Source organism: Choloepus didactylus, chromosome X (genome assembly GCF_015220235.1).
Source record: "Choloepus didactylus isolate mChoDid1 chromosome X, mChoDid1.pri, whole genome shotgun sequence".
NCBI classification, from domain to species: Eukaryota; Metazoa; Chordata; class Mammalia; order Pilosa; family Megalonychidae; genus Choloepus; species Choloepus didactylus.
In genome coordinates, this window is record NC_051334.1 from 76,077,254 (window position 1) to 76,097,175 (window position 19,922).

The 19,922-nt window shown below is 45.9% G+C and overlaps 1 protein-coding gene across 1 annotated transcript in view; it reads left to right on the top strand.

Moving 5' to 3' along the window:
* The window catches only part of NHSL2 (NHS like 2), a 72,792-nt gene extending 53,208 nt beyond the window's left edge, over positions 1-19,584 (top strand). Inside the window, exons 2-7 of the mRNA XM_037821475.1 lie at positions 1,229-1,356; positions 1,647-1,842; positions 3,682-3,813; positions 4,940-7,267; positions 9,500-9,632; positions 10,442-19,584. Coding sequence (XP_037677403.1) covers positions 1,354-1,356; positions 1,647-1,842; positions 3,682-3,813; positions 4,940-7,267; positions 9,500-9,632; positions 10,442-10,763 — 3,114 coding nt within the window. The 5' untranslated portion in view covers positions 1,229-1,353 and the 3' untranslated portion in view covers positions 10,764-19,584. The remainder of the gene's footprint in view (positions 1-1,228; positions 1,357-1,646; positions 1,843-3,681; positions 3,814-4,939; positions 7,268-9,499; positions 9,633-10,441) is intronic.
* The last annotated feature ends 338 nt before the right edge of the window (positions 19,585-19,922 follow it).

Below are 19,922 nucleotides of genomic sequence, written 5' to 3' on the forward strand. Positions count from 1 at the left end.
CAAAGAGGTCTTGTCAGCTCTCATTTATCCATACCCATAGAGGCTAACTCATACAGAGAATAGAAAACTGCAGATGGGCCACCCAAGTGGGCTACAGCCATAACCCCCACCTCCCTGCTAGGGCATTGATGACCTTAGAGAAGTGAGATTCCAAGGGACACTGAGCTTTGTGTTCAGGTAATAGAGGAGCTACCATGCAGAAAAAAAGAGTCAATGTGTTCTATGTAGCCACCAAGGGCAGAACTAAGACCCATGGGTGGAAACCAAGGGAGGCAGATTTCATCTCAAGATAAAGAAGAACTTCCTGATCTGCCTGATAGCCCTGACTGACCATGGATGGAACGGAGCTGTCTTGAAAAGGAGGGAGCTCCTCATCACTGGAGGTGTATGCAAAGAGGCTGAATAAGCACCTGGAAGGGCTGCTGAGAAGGGAGTTCAAGCACAGAATGGGGCGTTGGACCAGAGAACCTTTAAGGCCCCTCCTAACCCCAAGTTTCTAGGCTTCTAAGAGTCTGTGTTCCAACGTAAATAGAGCCATGCCTGTTCATTCCTAGCTCTACTTACTCTCTTCCTTTACTCATCTAATTCATCACTCAAACCAAACCCATTCAACTCTTACTGCACTTCCAGACGATGCCCCCGAACTTGTCCTTCCTTCTCTGCCCCTCCCTCCTCCTCCTCTCTCTTCAACCATATATCTCCTAGACCTGACTCCTCTTAAAGCGGGACTAACGGTGCAGGAAACCAGGCCAACAAAGGCTCAAGTAAGAGCTCTTGACATCCAAGAGAGAACTCCAGATTGGACTTCCAAATGCAAATTTCGTCTTGCTTCACACAGGTCATATCCCTGGTAGGGTTGCCAACACCCAAAGAGCTATGGGGCTTCAAAGAGAGGAACTTGTAGTTAAAAAGTAACAAAAGATTTCTACACCCTAAACCTCTTCTCCGATTGAGCAGTTGAAGTGGGAGCCATTGAGACAGGGCCTTGGTGCCCGAACCAGCACAGCTCAAATTTATTGGCTTTCTTTTCTCCTCAGGCCTCATAGCCCCAAGAAGTGGGCATTTTTCCATTTCAGAATCCAGAGGCTCAGATGCCAGGAAATAGCCTAAAGAAACACTGCAAATCAGGCCTGGCAGCTAGAGCAGGAGCCCTGGCTCCTGGTCCTTCCCTAGCCCAGCGCTCAGCCGTGGCCCCTTAGAGTGTATATCCACTGTGCTATTTTTTCAGAAGAATATGAGGAACAGCACTCAGAGGCCAGACTTCTGGGGCAGACCTTCCACTCTTCTGATGAGGTCCCTGAGCCCGCCCCCAGCCCATGGCCCCCGTCTGCCAGGCGTCTGGAGTTTGTATTGATGGTGAGTTCTCTCTTCCCCATCTTGGAGAACCAGCGTGCAGAGCTCGCCCTGCACCCATTGACAGGGGACCACCAGCTACTCACATTACCTGCTGGAAGCTGCTGCTCACCTCCACTCACCAGCAGAGCGACCTGGAGCCCCATCAGGCAGGTACCTGGCCTGGCAGCCTGCCCACGTTTTCCTGGCTCCCAAAAGAAGCCTCCAGCTACCCTGCCTAAACAGCCATCCTGTGGGCACTGGCTCATCTCTGGTCAGGAGCACACTCCTTCCATCACCTTCTTTCCCAACAGCCTACAAAACGGCAGCTGAGCGAGGATGAGACCACCACCAAGGGGGTGAGGGCCCCTGAGGCCTCCCCAAGTCTGTCTACCACAGCCGACAAGCCAACCGCCTGGAATAGCCCCTTCCCTCTGTCCATCCTAGAGGAGAAGCAGTGGCCTCAGTCTTGCTCCACACAGTCTGACATTGTGCCCATCAACATCTCTGGTAGAGTTGCTTGCACCACCTCTGTTTGCTTTCCTCCATGCCAACTTACACACCACCCTCTTCGAATGCACCGGGTGCCGGGGGAGGGAGCGAGGCTTTCTTGGCTGCTGGCTCACCCTGCACTGTCATCGATCGTCATGGCTCTCACCAGGGAACAAGGCATGCCGAAGAGGGAGTTCTGGCTGCCGTTTCTTCACTCCCTACTGGCACTGTCATGCTAACTGACACCACCTGATAGCAAAGAAAATTGTTCTTAACAGGAAACTCCAAAACTTTGTGGATCTCTGTGCTCTCTGGAGAATACATGGAAACTTGAAGTTTGTAAATTATCTTGGGTTTGGGGAAAGAAAACTAATTGTGCCAAAAGCCGGGTTTGGAATTCATGAGATGGAAGTTGGAGGCAAAGTGTGGTAAAAGGGGGAGGATCATACCCAGGGCACAGACCAAAGGCCTTTTGTCACTTTAAGTGGATGCTAGGTCTTCTAATAAGGTGGGCCTCCTCAACCTGTTGGGTGAGTTTTTCAAAAAGGGAAATACCAGGAAGTGGTGGGGGTGGGAGGAGGGATCACAAGGGGTCCCAGTACAACCTTCCTATGAGAGTGGGGGAAATACTGTATATATAACCCAGCTTGCTGTGACTTTGAGTACACGTGGCACACTATACCATGTCCGTTATTAATTCGTGCTCCACACTCCATAAGCTGTAAGTAGAATCAGAGGAGGGTCTGTCATTTCAGAAGGAGATAGGGTTTAGTGGCCTGATGAAATCAAGACCTCAGTAACACAAGGGGACCAGAGGGACCCTGTGAGCCAGCTCCAGCCCCTGGTGTGCTGGAAAACGTTGACAACAATAAAGACGGGGTGGCCACATGTGGTGACACTCCTGGATATGGGGCCATCCAATGATGTCATCTCAGGAACTCTGAGGCAGGAAATACGCAGCCTAGGGAAATGTACCAACAGGAGTCAGGGTTGAGGGGTTGAGGAGGAGAGACTCACAAAGTGATGTTTGGGGCTTTGTTTCTGATCTTCTATCTTACTCTTAAGGCTGTCCCTGGGTTTTGCCCACTGAGCCACTTGCTGGGGCATGTGTGAATCTGTCACCACGAGGCTGAGAGGGTGAGGTTAGCCAGCAGATGAACGAGTGACAGTAAGGGAAACAGCATACCTCACCCCACTGCTCTGCTTCGCCCCTTCTGGCTCTGCCCCCGCAAGTTCACAGGAGCCAAAGACTGACCCAATGTAAGAGAAATACACCCAGTGGCAAACTTTGGTAAACTGTGATCAGGTGATTGTAGGACAGACTATCAGGCTGCTTCCTGGATGATGGGGGGCAGCGGGGGGCAGCTTCTTGGAGACACCATCCTAACCAGGCCCGTATAAAGGATTTCTCTGAGAAAAGATATCAAGCAACACCTAGTCTCAACTTGTCACTCTACCCCAGTGGTTCCCACCCCGGGCTGTACATCTTCCAGAAAATACTTATACCTGGACCCTACGTCCAGCAATTTTAAATATTCTGGAGTGTGGTCCAGGTATTGGAGTTTCAAAACCTCCCCAGTTTATCTCAATATGCAACCAGGGTAGAAAACTGCTGCTCTGGTCCACCTAAGACTTACAGGTGAACTGGGGTGGGGCCTTGTGAAACCCAGCATGTGTGCCTTGGGGCTGTGGGTGCCCAGGGCCAAATCGGGAGGGATGGGAAAGAAGTACCACCTGCCTAACTGCTAGTCACGCTCATTGCTACTGTCATCATCCCTCCCCTTTACCTCGGGCCAATTTCCGCTGTACTTTAAACAGGAACCAGGATGCACCCAAGTGTCTTTATTTTGGCTACAGGGCAGCAGTTTGATAAACACGCAAGTTTGCGACACTCGTTGTTTAATACAGAGACGGCCGTGAACCCCAAGTCCACCCTGAGGCGGAGGCGGACCATTATTGGATTCTCTAACTTTTCCCAGCGAGACCAAGGTGATCTCACCACAGCCAATCCCACAGACCCTTCCCCTTGCTCACTCCCACCCACCTTGCCACCCAGGTGGTATTGTGGTGATGGGGAACAGGGAAAATTCAGAGAAAGGAAACTTTCCATTGTGGTAATTAAGGATAATAAAAGGTCCTTTGTCACAGGCAGCAACTGAATGTGGAGAACAGGTCTCCCGGGCTAATAAATCCATTATATTATTGTTTCCCATTATAAATGGAATATAACAATGTAGATCCAAATTAGGCAAACAGATAAAGAGGGAGTCATCTCTAAAAACACCATCTTAACAGAACTACTACTATCATTTAAAAAATGCCATCCAAGGAGCACAGAGCAGAGAGAAATGGATGTGAATCCTGGCCCCTCCACTTACTCACTATGAGGCCTTAGCCACCTTATGTAACCTCTTTGAGCCTCGGGGTCTTCAGCTGTAAATTGGGGATAATGAAACCGACCCAGTGGAACTGTTGGGAGGATTAGTGTTATTTTGTGTAATTTTCCTACCATGTGTCTAGTACACAGTAGGTGGTCAACAAGTGGTGGCTGTTATTATCAGTCATCGTAATAATTGTAGTAGTGGTAGCAATAACAATAAGAATTGGTGTGTATATGAGGAAACCTCTGGGCTTTTAAATTATCTGAACTGTTTCCTCATAGCTCTAGGCTATTCTGAGTCTCCTATGTTGTAAAGCTGAAAAGTGACATGTCCCCAAAGTGCAACCAGACTCTTAGCTTTCCAGCCCTGGCACATTCCAAATCCATCACTGGAGCTGCAAGTCACACAGTGAGCCTGGGGCGAAAAGTAGTCCCGAATGAACTTGAGCCCTAAAAGGAATAATCACAGCCAAAAAGTCTTTGGCAACAATCTGGATAATTCAAATGCCCCTCCCTACCCCACCCCCACCCCCACCCCCACCCCAGACTCACTGTATGGCAATGAGAAAGGCCTCAACCTCCCCAGCATCTTCATCTGTGGAAAGGAAGAACCAAGGAAATTCTGACTAAGCTTTTGGCAAATGCTTCTTGGCAAAAACTTGGGGCACCCATCTCTAGACAGCTGATGGGGGATCCCCTATGGCACCACTAACATTCTGTGTTTACCTCCTCCAGGTCACAGCCACAGCCCAGCAGGCAGCGTGGCTCTCTCTACCACCTCAGATATCAGGCCCAGTCATTCAGTTCCAGAAGGTGTTCATGGAAGAGTTGCAGTTGGACAGGACACTTGGTCCCCAAATCTCGCTTTGCCTGCACTGAGAAATCCTTCTATTGATCTGGAAGACACTCACCAGGCACATAGTGGCACAAACCCTGCTGGCATGGAGAGCATGGGAATGGTGTACAGTGCCCCCAATTCTTGCAATGGACCAACGGAATCTACCTTCTCTACTTCCTGGAAAGGAGATGCTTTTACCTATATGACTCCGAGTGCCACCAGCCAGAGCAATCGAGTCAATGAGAATGGGAAAACTCCTTCTTCTGGAAATGCTTGGGTCTCTCTGAACGCACTCCCATCTCTAGTTCCTAAGGAGGATGCTAGCCTTTTTGGTGCTCGTGATGACCCAGCAGGATGTGGTGGGGTAGCCGGCTACTCTGAGCCCCCTGCTCAACGAAGGCAAGTACCAGAAAGAGCCGTCAAGATTGGCGTTCTGACCAGTGGTACCTTGAGGCCGGAGACAGACCCAAGTGGGGCCAACAGATTCCGGGAGCGGTCACTGTCTGTGCCCACAGACTCAGGCACCATAGATGTGGACTATAATGAGGAGCAGAAGGCCACTGAAGCCTGTGCCCTCCCTCATGCCAGTACAAGTTCTGAGGGCAGTACCAGTGCTGACACCATTGCCTCCCTTAGTGCTGAACAGGAGGCTCAGCACAGAAGGCAGAGGTCTAAGAGTATCTCACTCAAGAAGGCCAAAAAGAAGCCTTCTCCACCGATGCGCAGTGTCTCACTGGTCAAAGATGAGCAAGTCCTCCTGCCAGAAGGTGGATCGGCATTACCCAAGGACCAGAGGCCCAGGAGCCTTTGCCTCTCCTTGGAACCCCAAGGACATCACTTGTCCCTCCCAGATGGTCAGAGTCACCCAGCTGTTCCAACCCTCAAAGATCCAGAAGGTGCACAATTCTCCCACCACTGGTATCTTGCTGACTGGAAGTCTGGTGACACCTACCAGTCCTTGTCCAGCTCTAGCACTGCCACTGGCACCACAGTTATTGAGTGCACCCAAGTCCAGGGAAGCTCCGAATCTCTTGCCTCCCCTTCTACCTCCAGAGCCACTACACCTTCCCAACTCTCCATTGAGGTGGAGGCCAGAGAGGTATCCTCCCCAGGAAGACCCACTGGACTGATGTCACCCTCTAGTGGATACTCCAGCCAATCAGAGACACCAACACCCACTGTCTCCATGTCCTTGACCCTGGGCCACTTACCGCATCCAAGCAACAGTGTCCGGGTACGTCCAATGGTACCTGAGAGGAAGTCATCACTACCCCTGACATCACCAATGGAGAGAAGTTCCAAGTCACGCCTTTCATTTGACCTACCAATGACCTCTTTGACCAACCTGGATCTGTCTGGGATGAGTATCTCCATCCGAAGCAAACCCAAGGTGAGCCGGCATCACTCAGATACAAATTTTGGAGCCAAGCTGGCCCAGAAAACTAGTCCCAACCAGCCAATCATGCTCATGGTTACTCAGTCTGACCTACGTTCTGTTCGCCTGAGGTCAGTCAGCAAGTCTGAGCCAGAAGATGACACTGAGAGCCCTGACTATGCTGAGGAACATGGAGCAGAAGTCTTCACCTTGCCAGAAAGAAAGATGAAGCCTCCAGTAGCTGAGAAGCCGCCCCTGGCCCGAAGGCCTCCAAGCTTGGTCCACAAGCCACCATCTGTCCCCGAGGAGTACCCACTAACTTCACCTACCTTGGCTACACCCCCCAAGAACTCAATTCAACACATGAGACCGCTCCCTCAAGAGATCTACACAGTGGTTCCAAAACCAAACTCCCCCAGCTTTTCCGATGGCAGAAGCCCAGGGGAGTCAGCAGCGCCCTCATCATTTCTTTTCATGCCTTTTGCCAGTTCCTCTGGTGCTTTCTTCTCAGGAATACAGCAGCCTCCCCAGGGAAGTATGGAGGATGAGGGCCCCAAGACAAGAGCCCTCCCTGAAAGAATTGGCCTCCAGAGCCAGGAAGAAGCTGAGAAAAAGAAAGGCAAGATTCCACCTCCTGTGCCAAAAAAGCCCAGCGTGCTGTACCTGCCTCTCGCCTCACCCACGGCTCAGATGGAGGCCCACATGGCAGAACCAAGGCTGCCTCTAAGCCCCATCATCACCCTGGAAGAAGATGCCAAGTGTCCCCCCTCCAGCAATGACCTGCAGTCACCTGGTAAAAAGATGACTCCTACTTCACAGACTGACAACGAAAAGGAGGCGAGCCCTCAGGGTTAGTAAACTGTTCTGCTGGCTTTTTTTTTTTTTTCAATTGCAGGAGAGATAAGGGTGCGAATGGAGTGCCAGAGACAGAACCAAGGGTCCCAAAATAATCATCCTGATCCCAGGATGACCAAGTCAATAGGGGGCACCTTTTGAGGGTTGGGTTTACTCTTAAATGGGAACCGCTGGTCTGCCTTACTGCCTGTTAGTTTCTTAGGACTGTGGTATCAAACTACCACAAACCGGGTGGCTTCAAACAACTGGCAATTTATTCCCTCCCAGTGTGGAGGCTGGAAGTCTGAAACCAAGGTGTTGGCAGGGCCATCCTCCCTCTAAAGGTTCTAGGGAAAGAATCCTTCCTTGCCTCTTCCTAGTGTCTGGTGGTAACCGGCAATCTGTGGCAATTCTTGGCTTAGAGATGCATCATGCCAATCTCTGCCTCCACCTTCAAGTGGCAATCTTCCCTCTGAGTGTCTGTGCCTTTGTATTCGAATCTCGCTCTCCTTTCTCTTGTAAAGACACAAATCGTTGGATCTAGGGCCCACCCTAATCCATTTGACCTCATCTTATTTTGTTTTTTTTTTTAATTCAGTTTTATTGCAATGTATTCACATACCATACAGTCATCCACAGTGTCAAATCAACTGTTCACAGTACCATCATATAAATTGTGCATTCATCACCCCAATCCATTTTTGAATATTTTCATTACTCCAAAAAATTAAAATTAAAGTTAAAGTAAAAAAGAACATCAAAAATATCCCATACCCCTCCTCCCTACCCTATTATTCATTTACTGTAGTCCCCATTTTTCTACTCATCTGTCCATACACTGGACAAAGGGAGTATGAGCCACAAGGTTTTCACAATCACATGGTCACACCGTGTAAGATATATAGTTATACAGTCTTGACCTCATCTAACTTGATTATTTATACAAAGACTTAATTTCTAAATAAGGTCACATTCACAGGTACCCCGGTGGGGGGGCGGGGGGGTGGTAGGACTTGACCATGTCTTTTGAGGGGGTGCAATTCAACCCCACTATGCTGTCCTTGGGCTCAGGACTGACCCAGAGGTGGATCTCCAAGGCCCAGTTTGGGCCAGTCTATCCTTGAATCCCTCATGCTAAGATAATGAAGTCAAAATAGGCCCTAGCACCCTAGAACTTTAGAATCCCATCTCTCTAGTCAGGCATGCATCCCCTGTCCTAGAAGTTCTTTCTCCAACTGTACTGTACAGTACTTTCTACTAGCCTCACTAAGTTTAGGTTCATGCAGGGGACTCATACCCTCCCATACTGAGTTCAAGTGCCATGGCAGGGCTCATAGGCTTCTAAAGCAATGGAATATGTTACCAGCAGAAGCCTCTCTTAGTGCTTTTTAGAGCAAAGGAAACTCACTTGGATGGTTTGAGGCTAGCTGTTCTTGGAACCATAAGAGTAAGTTAGATAATGTTTCTAATCCTTTTCTGAACCCTTAATACCAAACATTAGACTCCCCTGGACCCTAATCCAATATGACTGGTGTCCTTATAAGAAGGGGAGAATGGGAGAATCGGACACAAAAGACACAGAAGAGTAGGTCATGTGAAGACAGAGGCAGATGTATCTACAAGCCAAGGTCGAAAACAAGAAGCTAAGAGTCAAGGTAAGAGCATCCCTTACGGGTTTCAGAAGAAGGGCCTGGCAGACACTTAGATCTTGGACTTCTAGCCTCCAGAACTGTGAGATAACAGATTACTGTAGTTTTAAGTTAAATACAAAAATTCCATGGCCTTCTTTAAGCTGATTTGAACTTTCAAAAGTAAGTTAATCCGTCGTGGCTAAGACAAACACATCAAAGCCACGGGTCGTTTTAGAATATGCTTTCTCAAATTGCACATGCTCCCTCTGAGATTGAGATTAAGATGATTCTCACTCTCACCCATTGGTTGAGAGTCATTGCTTTAGATTGCTCTGGCTCCTTGTTTTTGTTTTTGTTTTAAATGGCATATTTAAAACAAGAGAATGCGCAGGCAGCCTGTTGATAACAGAAGAGGCATGAGTGATCAAGAGCCTAGGCCCACCTTGGGCAAATCACTAAACTTCTGAACCTCATGTTCCTCCTCTGCAAAATGGAAACATTAAAACTCTTCACCCTGCTGCCCTCTCAGAGTTGCTTGGAATATCCAGTGGAATAACATATGAGAATGTGCTTTAACTATTGTGATCAAAGTCATCCCTTCTGGTTCTTATGCCTAGAGAGTTCTATGGAACCAAGCACCGAAGAAAAAAGTTTCATCAGCGATAAAACAGCCGAATCGATTGCAGAGGATGATGATGACGTTTTTGTGACTTCCCGCACCACTGAAGATTTATTTACTGTGATACACAGGTCTGTGCCAATTTCCTTCATTCCAATCGCAATCTCCTTCCCTTTTTAGACCGAAAGAAAAACTGCTGCCTCTGAGCAGCCATTAGAATTGAAACTGGAAGCTGAGTTCTGATACCCTCACATGTGAGCACCATCCCAGGCCTCGCATCTCAAATTCCCTGACATCTTCGGGTGAAGTGGAGGAGGCGAGTGGAAGGGACCACCAGGTGCTGAGTGAGAGGTCCCCCCAGTCTCCTAACAACCGCTTGGCCTATGGTGGCTCCACCTGCTCTCTCACAGCTCTGTCTATGGCCAGAGACAGTTAATCCTTCACAGAATTCCTTATACTAAAAATGTTCATCAAGAGGTGAGGTGGGGCACCAGGCAGGGTATCAAAGGCGCAAAGGGGACCAGCTGGGGACCCAGCAAATGAACAGGGGCCCAACGCAGGGGGTTGGTGACAAGGAAACCGGAATGAGCTCAGTTGGTGAAACTAAAGCACCAGTTCAGAACAGGATCAGCCCCTAGACCATCTTGATTCAGAGTCACTGAGCTACCAGCCTTGACTCCTTAAATTCTCCCTTGGTCCCAGAAGCTAAGCGGGACTGAGCCTGCAGGCACAGGCCAAGTGACTCCAGCTATGGGCCCTTGAAAGGAGGTGGGGGTGCACGGGGGTGGCAACAAGGTGAAAAAGCTGGTAAATGCTACTGCTTGCAAGGTTGCTACATAGAAATTCTCAGCTCCTGTCACTGGCGTTCATGAAGTTATATGAGGCATTAGTAAATGTCTGCTGCGTGAATACCCTTAAACCAAACTTTTCTTTTATTTAGGTCCAAAAGAAAGCTGCTGGGCTGGAAGGAGCCGGGTGAGGCCTTTGCTGGCAGCAGACCCAGCTCCCACTCACCAGTAAAGCGCACAGCTGATTCTCCAATCAGTGAGTCTGTTGCCACTACAGGGTCAAGCAGCGGTGCCAGCCTAGATGCTGGCAGAAACGATGATTTCAAGGCCTTGCTACAGAAGAAGGGAAGTAAGGCACCTCCAAGGTCCCGCCCATCAGCAGCTGAACTGCTGAAGACCACTAACCCCTTGGCTCGGAGAATTATTACCCAGTTTTCGAAAGACTATGAAACCAACGATAACCCCAGTACCTAGGCCCTGAGTTCAACGAGCATGGTTTAGTCACTAAACTTGAGCAGAGCAGGGGAAAGAGGAAGAATTTTTAAAAAGGAACCATGGGAATAACAAAGAACCCGACATTTCTTTTGCATTAACTCACACTCCGGATAGCAGGAGAGAAGCCACTTCATCTAGAGCTAAAATCTTCAGGCACTTTAATCATCGTCAAGCATTTTACGTTTTCTCACTTATAATTTTGCCATTACTGACTACCGATTTTCTTCTTCTCTTCCCCCACTGATGTGCACTGAGAAGAAATTCTCAGATGCAAGAGCATGTGTGCCATCCTTTAAATCAGTGACCAGGCTGCCCTATCCCTGGCTCCTGTCACAGAGGAGCACAGTGTGAGGGCAGATGGAGGACTGCCAAACCTGGGGGGCCTAAGGTGCCATTGCTGTTTATTCACTTTTTTGACGAGGCCTCAGATGGCCCTGTGTGGAGCTACAGAAAGACTCTGATGCCTCTTCAACCTGTTTAACTCTCCCCCACGAGAGGGTTGCAGGTGTGCGCTTACTTGGGCATGGGGTTGATTGGATGGCTTTGTCGTGCAAAATATGAATGTGACTGTCCCGAAACTTCATGCCTTTTGCAGTTTGATTGTCTACACGGAGATCAGGGTGATGAGTTTCAATGAAAATATAGAACCCCCCACCCCACCCCACATACACCCGTTAGCTAGAAAAGGCCAGGATGAGATTTCTTTTGGTGACCCAAGAGTGGCCAACAAATGAGGCAGTCATTTGTTCACTCAGATTGATCTAAGATAACTTGCATGTGCGCCTTGAGATCCTCCAAATGTCTGTCAACAGTCATAGCTAGGCTCTGTGCCCAACTCATGCTGCATCCTAAAAATGCTTGTTGTTTCATTTGCATATAACATTCATTATAGGAAGTAATTAGTTGAAGGAACAGCATCATCTAAGGCTCAAGGAGGATGGGAAGTAAGTACAACTTACCCACCACCATTCAGTTCAGATTGTGGTTTTTGGTTGGTTTGGTTTTGTATAAAGGAAGTCTTACTCTGTTCAGAAAAACAGGAATGTATGACCACAAGGACATATCCAAAATCTCAAAGACAATGTTGTAAGGTGCTCTGGCCCTTAACACACAAAAAGTGCTACTTTGGGCCATCTAGTTCCTGCTGTTTGATCAATTTTCAATTAACAGTGCTGGGGAAGAGTGTAAGAAATAGGGTAAATGGGGCGCTGAAAGAGCGCCAAAACAATCCTTGTACTCTTCCCTCCCTCCAAAGCTTAGAGGCACTAACTATACTTGACAGTTCAATTTTCTAAGCAGAGCAAGAGCACTGAATCCTTTGATTTTCATGTGCCTGATTTCTGGGAGGTTGGGATGGAGGTGGGGGGACAGACAAAACATTGAACAAAGAAAATCTACTGACCAATAATGGAGAGTTAATTCTCTACCCTTCTCAAGAAGGAAATGGAAAATTCAAATGAAATTGTAGCCTACTTCACCCCTTCCTCCTCCACCCCCCACCCACCCCCACCCAACAGATACATTGCTCAACCTGGAGGGTGCAGTAACAACCCCAAAGACAGGCAGAGCTTGATTTGGATAGCAAGTTCTTAGCTCAACTGCTCACACCCCAGGAAAAGTGACACCTGGTTCTAAGAAGACTTGGGCCTGTCACCTAGAAGCCCTAGGGCCTAGGTCCTTGGTTGGTACAGTTTTGAATTTTAGTCTTCCGGGCACAGTCCAGGAACACCAACTCCCTTGCAGTCAGCACTTCCCCTTGATTTAGAGAGAAGCCACTTAAAATAATAAACACAGCTAGTGAAAGCCCAGTTGCTTTTTAAAGTATTTGAATGATTCAGATTGAAGGTCTTGAGCAGATTTCAGGGGTTTTGTTGTTTGTTGTTGTTGTTGTTTTGTTTGCCTGAAATAAAGTAGATTCATTCCTGGCCTTGATTTATATACGAATGTCACGCTTGTCTGCGCCAGACTCACAATTTGAAAAGACTGAAACTTTTCCCTCTGTAGGAAAAAGAGGAGTGTCTCTGTTCACCTAACAAAAGTGAAAGGCTGCCAAGGCCTGCTCCTTGTGAACCATTATGAATAGTTGAACTCTGAAGCCGAGTATGCGACTTACATGGTACAGGACTTTTGCTTCTGCTGATTTTTCAGGCACCTTCTGATTTGCTACTTCTAGTGGTTCTTGCCTCTCCTCTCACATTGCTGCTCTCTAGTGGTTTGCCCCAAAGATACTAAAGCCGAATGCCCAGACACCTTTATGTTTTTCAAATACTTTGATTCTTTCTTGCCTCTACAATACTCTATGCGTGGGATCTTTTTAGGACATCTTCCCACATGGTCCTCAAATTCCCATTAGTGCATGAAGATGTGGGTCAGAGATGGTATGGCCACAGATAACATTTAGGACTGGAAATACTCATTTAATATTTTGCAGCAGAGAGACCTAGTCCCAAACAAACAAACAACCAAACTGTAACATCTCTACCAGTCATTTTCATTGATCACCATAATGCCAACCCCCACCCCCCGGGACTTCCCACAACGTTTGCTGCCTTCTACACATCTTCTGCTGAGAGTGAAGAAGGGAGGCTGAAAGCCCCTCTCCGGAAGGCTTTCAGAGAACCAAATAACAACAACAACAACAACAATAGTAATAATAATTTTTAAAGGCAGAGTACAGAAGAGGTTTGAGTGAAATGAAGTTGACCCCAGGAGGTCAACTTCCACTTCAAGTTGTTTCTATCACTTTTTCTGCCCCCTCTGATTCCAACCAAGAGCCAGGTGGCTCTGCTAGACTGACTTCAATCCATTCAGGAGTAGAGAGAGCCATCCCCAGAGGAGGTTAATAGGGAACTAGGAGTGCTTTGCACTTGGTATTCATTACATATTGTGGTTCAGATGGTGAGGGTAGAGAGCAAGCTATTCCCAGGACAATAGCAAGTTTGCTGGTTTCGCTTCTCCTTTGCCTGCACTACCTGGTTTGCCTCAGCCTCTCGCCTGGCCCCACTTGTCCCTCAGCCCCAACTCCCGTGAACTGCATAAAGGACCCATAAAGTAGGCAAGACAATAGGCAGCAAAATAGTTCGTGTCAGCAGAATGACCATAATTATACCAGTTTATCTAGGGTGTGCAAGGACAGATGAGATTCTAGAAGGCTCTTATGACCAGCATTTCACCTGACATCCATTTTAACTATCGAGACTGCGTAGATCTCATTGGAATCCCCCTGTACCTCTTGGTCTGAGCTTAACAAACTATTCATTAAGAGGCAAGTTCACGGTGAGTGATATGTTGTTCCTCATTGGTTTAGCCTTCCATTATCGCCAAGTCTGTAACAGAATGAAGAGCATTTCCTTTAGTATGATTTGCCAGGGCCAGGACTAGGGTGAGGTGAGTGAAGCATCGAGGGCTCAAAATTTAAGGAGGCACCCATTCTCAGGGTTATGCAAGTGCCTTACCATAGTCCCAGCCCTGTGATTTGCACTCTATAAAGTACTGGTTCGTCTTCCTACGAGCAAGTATGGTTTTCAGTTTTTTTAGTAACTTTCTACCTGTTGTTGCACCAAATGTTTTATTGCTGTTTTTCCATTGCTATAAATCTATGTATACATTAAAGAATGTTCAGCATTATCAGAAACATAGTTTATTCATATGTAACCTGCTCCAAGTGGCAAGTTAGCACCCATTTCATAGGGATGCAGACAGGGACAGCCCTTAAGCAAAATGGGGAATGAGTTGGAGGTCTGTCTTTGGGATCCTCAGTCTCCCCTTTTTGCTCCATTCTCCCCAAACCATGTTTCCCAGCCCCAACTCTCCTCAGTGCCTCTTAGTTTGTGCTCCTTTCTAAGAAAAGCATGCTCTCAGGAAAGGGATAAATTCATTTACCTTGAGACTATAAGGCTTAATGCTACCTCTTTTGAAGGTCATTTCCATTTTAACGGGGGAAAAGCCTTAAGCCAAAGGAACGAAGTTCTACTTGTAAACTTTGGGGCATCAACTACTTGTAGAAGTATATTTTTTCACCATGGAAAGGCCAGATTCCCTGACAGCTAACTCCACAATGTTGGAAATATCTTAATCTCCTCAAATTATTTTGGCCAACTGCCAATGGTCAATAACATTGCCTTGATACTCAGTGCTATTCAATATGATTACTACCAAGGGACCCTCAGCAGTGGCTACTAAGCCACTGAGAAGGCCTACATCATTCATATTGTACATTAACACTTTATGTCAGTGGAGTTGATGCCACTTACCATTTGAGTAAAAGAATGCAAGCATTTAAGGAGTTTGTGAAAATGTGTTCCTGTTTGTGAAAGGTGAAAATGTCCAGTCAGTGTCCTTATTCAGTCATCCGGTATTGGTGGTGATCACTAAACTTATTGGAGGTACAACTTTATGAAACATGAGTCTCTGCTTCCCCCAACTCTATCTATGTTATGTGCAATCACTCACCTTGGTGTGAAAATGAGACCATATCTATACCAGAGAACCCAGTCCCTTCAAAGCCTTTGCATGCATTTCAGATATAAGTGGCTACAATATTGGGGATTTAAAAGGCCGAGAGAGTGGGAAGGAGCTGCTTGTGTCAAAAAGCAAATGAAATAAGCAAAGCTTTAGAATGCTTTGAAACAGATTTATAGACGAATACCATAGTAAATGGTTATAGACATGCATTCAGAGCGCTTTTAATGTTTAGCAAAAAGAAATTTGCAAAAGTAATCGGTAATGTGGAATAGGTATACACTTCTGTTCAATAAAGCCCCAAATCCAAGCCAGTGGCTCTCAGATTGGGTCCCAGAAGCGGCGACAGCAGCATCCCTGGAATATGTGTGTGTATGTGTGTGTATAATATTCATATTCCAGTGATGTAACAACTCTCCAACCTTCTGCCGTCATTACAGTAGTCTCTGGCCAAGTGATTTATATTGTCAGGTTTGTTGGGTGTAAAAGAGTTATCAGATTGAATCAACCACTTGCTCAATCGGCCAAACTGATTTGGTGGATCCAGTACATCCGGCCTGTTTTTGGTTTAAAACAATTTTTTTTGAACACAAGGAATTGGAAAGGTATTGGGTTTGTTGGATATTTCAAACCCTTAAATACCTGTCTTTACCACGGTTGCTATTCCCTAGGAGGGCTCTGGCCGAAGTATATTTGATCTTAAGCTTTTGCCTAAATAGTGGCATTTGATAGCAATGAATCCAAAATTAAAATCTGAACTGGAACAACCAGTTGACATCTCTCAGCCTCTTTGTAATGCCATGCTTTATAGAAATTTATTCCTTATATGGTCTTGAGCTTTTTTTAATGTCCAGTTTTATAAAATGTTATGCATGCAAACACAGCATTGTGCTCGTTGTACGAGTCGCCTCAAACTCATCCCTTCCTCCATAGGTATGATGATGAAGAAATATCATTATGTATGTTCTTAAGTCTCCCGATCAATTGTAAATTACAAATCTTTTCATTAATTTTTAAATGAAATATATTTACTCTGGCTAGTAGTTAAAATTATATTCTTTTTATTATTATATTTCATTGCTATTTTTTTCTACTGTCTCCGAAGCATACTTTGGGGAATATTTGTTTTTTCTAGATTGTTGTATTTATCTTAATTCTATATTTATCTATAATTGCAGAATGTTAGAATTGAAAGGGACCAACCCTTCATTTTATAGATGAGGAAACTAAGGCCCAGAAAGGTCAAATAACTTACACAAGGTCACACAGTTAGTCAGTGGCAGGGCTCAGGCTAACCCAGGGCTTCAACCTCTGATGCCAGTGTTTTTTCATTTAAAGCACTGCATTTATAGAAGGCCCACAGCTGGCTTCTACTTTAATGACACATGAATTCCCCCAGGTATTCCAGTGAACTAATATATATATGCTTTAAGACAAAATGCTACGAGTTTTGTAGTTCGTGAATCCAAAGACAAATCAGATTTTCAGTTTAGAAACATTCCCCATTTCCCTCCAAATTCAGTGTGCCCTACTTTATACAATAGATGTTTTCCCTAAAAGTTGTGTGAAAATGGATTTTTATTGATCAAATTCCATTTTTTAGTAGGGAAGCTTCCTATGTAAGGGAATCTTCTGGTCACTTTTTTTTTTTTTTTTTAACTAAGATCTCTCTTGTCATCCTCCCATATGTCTCTACTTTTTTTTAGTGTGAACTTTTGTATTTGGTGTTTATTTAAAGTTAGGCAGAACAATATAAACTTTCCCCGAATCTACTTTACCCTTCTCAATCTTTATGAAGTATTTTCAGAGTGTTAGATTCTCATGCCATACCCATTGTGTTCTAGAAACTTTACCTAGCTTGATATTTTGTCAATCCCTGGGCTCAAACCCCATCTCCATCTTATCAAACAATAGCAGAATCCCCTGATCAGTCCTGAGCTCTGCATGCAGTCTGTTTTCCAGAACATTCTTTGCCTAACTCCTTAGTATATCTCTCTCTTTAGTTATTCTTGGACTTCCTTCCATAGTTCATGCATACCTCCCTGTGCTGTGGAGTTGTAGGCAGTGCACCTGTAAGGGTATGCTAGTCATAGTTAGTCGTATTATTTCCTTTGTTCTCTTGTTTCTCCTGGACCTTCTCACCAGAGACTGGTGGCATATCTACCATCATATAGACCAGGGGTTGACAACCTTTCTGTAAAGGGACAGACAGTAACTATTTTAGGCTTTGTGGGCCACCTAAGTCTCTGTTGCATGTTCTTTTCTGTTGGTGGTGGTGGTGGTGGTTGGTTTGTTTCACACCCCTTTAGAAATGTAAAAATCATTCTTTGCTCATGGGATGTACAAAGCCACAGATCAGACTTGGCCCACTTGCCATAGTTTGTTGACCCCTGATCTTCTGGGGCAGGCATTTCTGTGACCTGCTCCATGTGATAGGTTTATATTGTGTATTAGGTAATGTGGCTCACTGCACTCTCATCTACTGCATGGTCAGCCCAGTCCAACTGCCCAGAGGTGGCTGGAGACAGGCTTCATATGCCAATAGTTACTCTTCAATAGAGTTTCCTTCATGTTCTCCCTTTCTCTCTCTTTCTCCCTCCCTCCCTCTCTTTCTCTCCATCCCCCCCACCATCACCACCACCACACACACCCCACCTTCTCATTACTGACTACCTTGGTGTAGGAACCCTCATTCTTTTCTCCAGACCTGTCGTACTTATCCGATGTGCCTCTCTTCCTTGGGGTTAGGGTAGGCTGGTAGGGAATGATGGATTTCTGAGTTTTTCTTACTTCTTTTGTCTCACCATTACTCTCCCAAACCGTGCTTGGGGACCCCTGCCCTGGGCTGCCCTGTCCCACCGTACCCCATACTGCCATCACAAGTTTAGGGCTGATGCTGCAAAGCCATGAGATTCCAGCTTGCTTAGTTCCAAAAGCTTGTTTTAAAACCTGGAATGTCCATGTGTCCATTTACTAATGGGGTTTGGACCCTCTATAGACAGAACACTCAGCCTCAGCAAGAAAACCAATGAGGTGTCCACAGATTTTCCTTGACTAAACTCCCTGCCTTCTGGGCTCCCTGGGAGGTCCCATGTAACAGCACAACCAGTGAACCACCTCCTCCTGTTTTCTAAACCTCTAAAAGGATTCTCTAAAGCTTCTTCAAATCTTCTTCCATGCTACTTGGAGGTCTAAAACTCAGATTTATATTTTCATACTTCTCTGTATAAACACTGAGAAAGACAAGTGAATGGGAAGATGTGTGCCTGTGTGTGTGTGAGTGTGGTTTCTACACCTGAGTGTGAGGGCCACATTCATTAATGAATTAAAACACACACACACACACACACACATACACACTATCCCAGTGTTCTCATTGGCTCCCTGGTCCAGGTCCAGTTCTAATGGGACAGTGAAGGAGAGGGAGATGGTGGGGGCCCCTGAGTCATTTCCTGTTTCTTGTCTTTTGAGACTTGTGAGTTGCTCCCGTATTCTTTCCACCAGCCTATGCTGGCTTTTCCCCAGGAAGCCATTTGAAGAAACTCCTCTGTGACAACTCTGGACAGAATGACTTTCCGAGACCTAAGGTTTTAATTCAATATGGGCTCAGTGATTTGGACGTACCTCTCAGGTTGCAGCTTTTCCTAATTAAACAATTTGCTTCTTAAGACCTTTAGCTCTGTTTCTGTCATTTGAGCCCAGGGGTCTACCCACTTTCTGAAATCTGAATTTAAAAAACCAGATACCCAAGTAGCTTTTGGGATTTTCTTATTTTAAAGCATCAGCAAAATAGTTCCTTTCTGCCTTTGATTAGTATTTCCAGAATTAAGAAGGGAAGCTAGGCTTGTGCCTTGGACCCTGAAACAGCAAAAATATTACACTTGCAAAAAACAAAATGAGGAATGAGAATTGGCCAGTCCTACTATGCATAGTCAGGAGACAGGCTTTTGTTAAGTTAGCACTTACCATTTAATGCCTCTTGAGTGCCAAAAATGCACGTAAGAAAACTAACAGAGTCAGGAATTTACAGACCAGTATCAAACTGGAAGGCAGAGATAAGACAATTCCCCCAGTGATAAGAATGTGTCCCTGGATAAAAATTGCAAGAAGCAGAAAACTAGGAGAGATCATAATCCCAGTCTTTTTAGAATTCCAACGCAAAATCGAAGGGAGCCCTCTGTGGGGTGATATAACAAAGGGTTTTTCTTATCTTTCTTAAAAAACAAAACAAACAAAAAAAGCATTCCTTACTGGCTTGCTACCAGCAATTGAACTGTATTCTTTATATAGCTAGAGCTGTTTGTGTCTTCTTAAAATAAACTTTTTCTTTAAAATCGTTTTCCGTTTCACCCTCTGGTTTTCATTTCAGGAACCATGCCATTATTAAAATACTAAGCCCAGTTCATGAGCGTATTTTACTGACCACACGTGTGTGGGGCCCACACACATTGGATTTGATTCTCACAAACCCCTGAGAGCCCAAAACAGACATTTGGGACACAGTATTTTGTAGAAACCTGGCCCACCAATCCGTGACCCTAAGACATATGCACAGGTAATTAGGGTTCAAGGACATTATTTCAGAGATTGGAGTTCAACTGTTCATGGAGCCAGCAAGGGGCTGCAGACATGACTCTGGTGAAATGAGCATAAGTAACCAGGTTCCTGAGGGCAGGA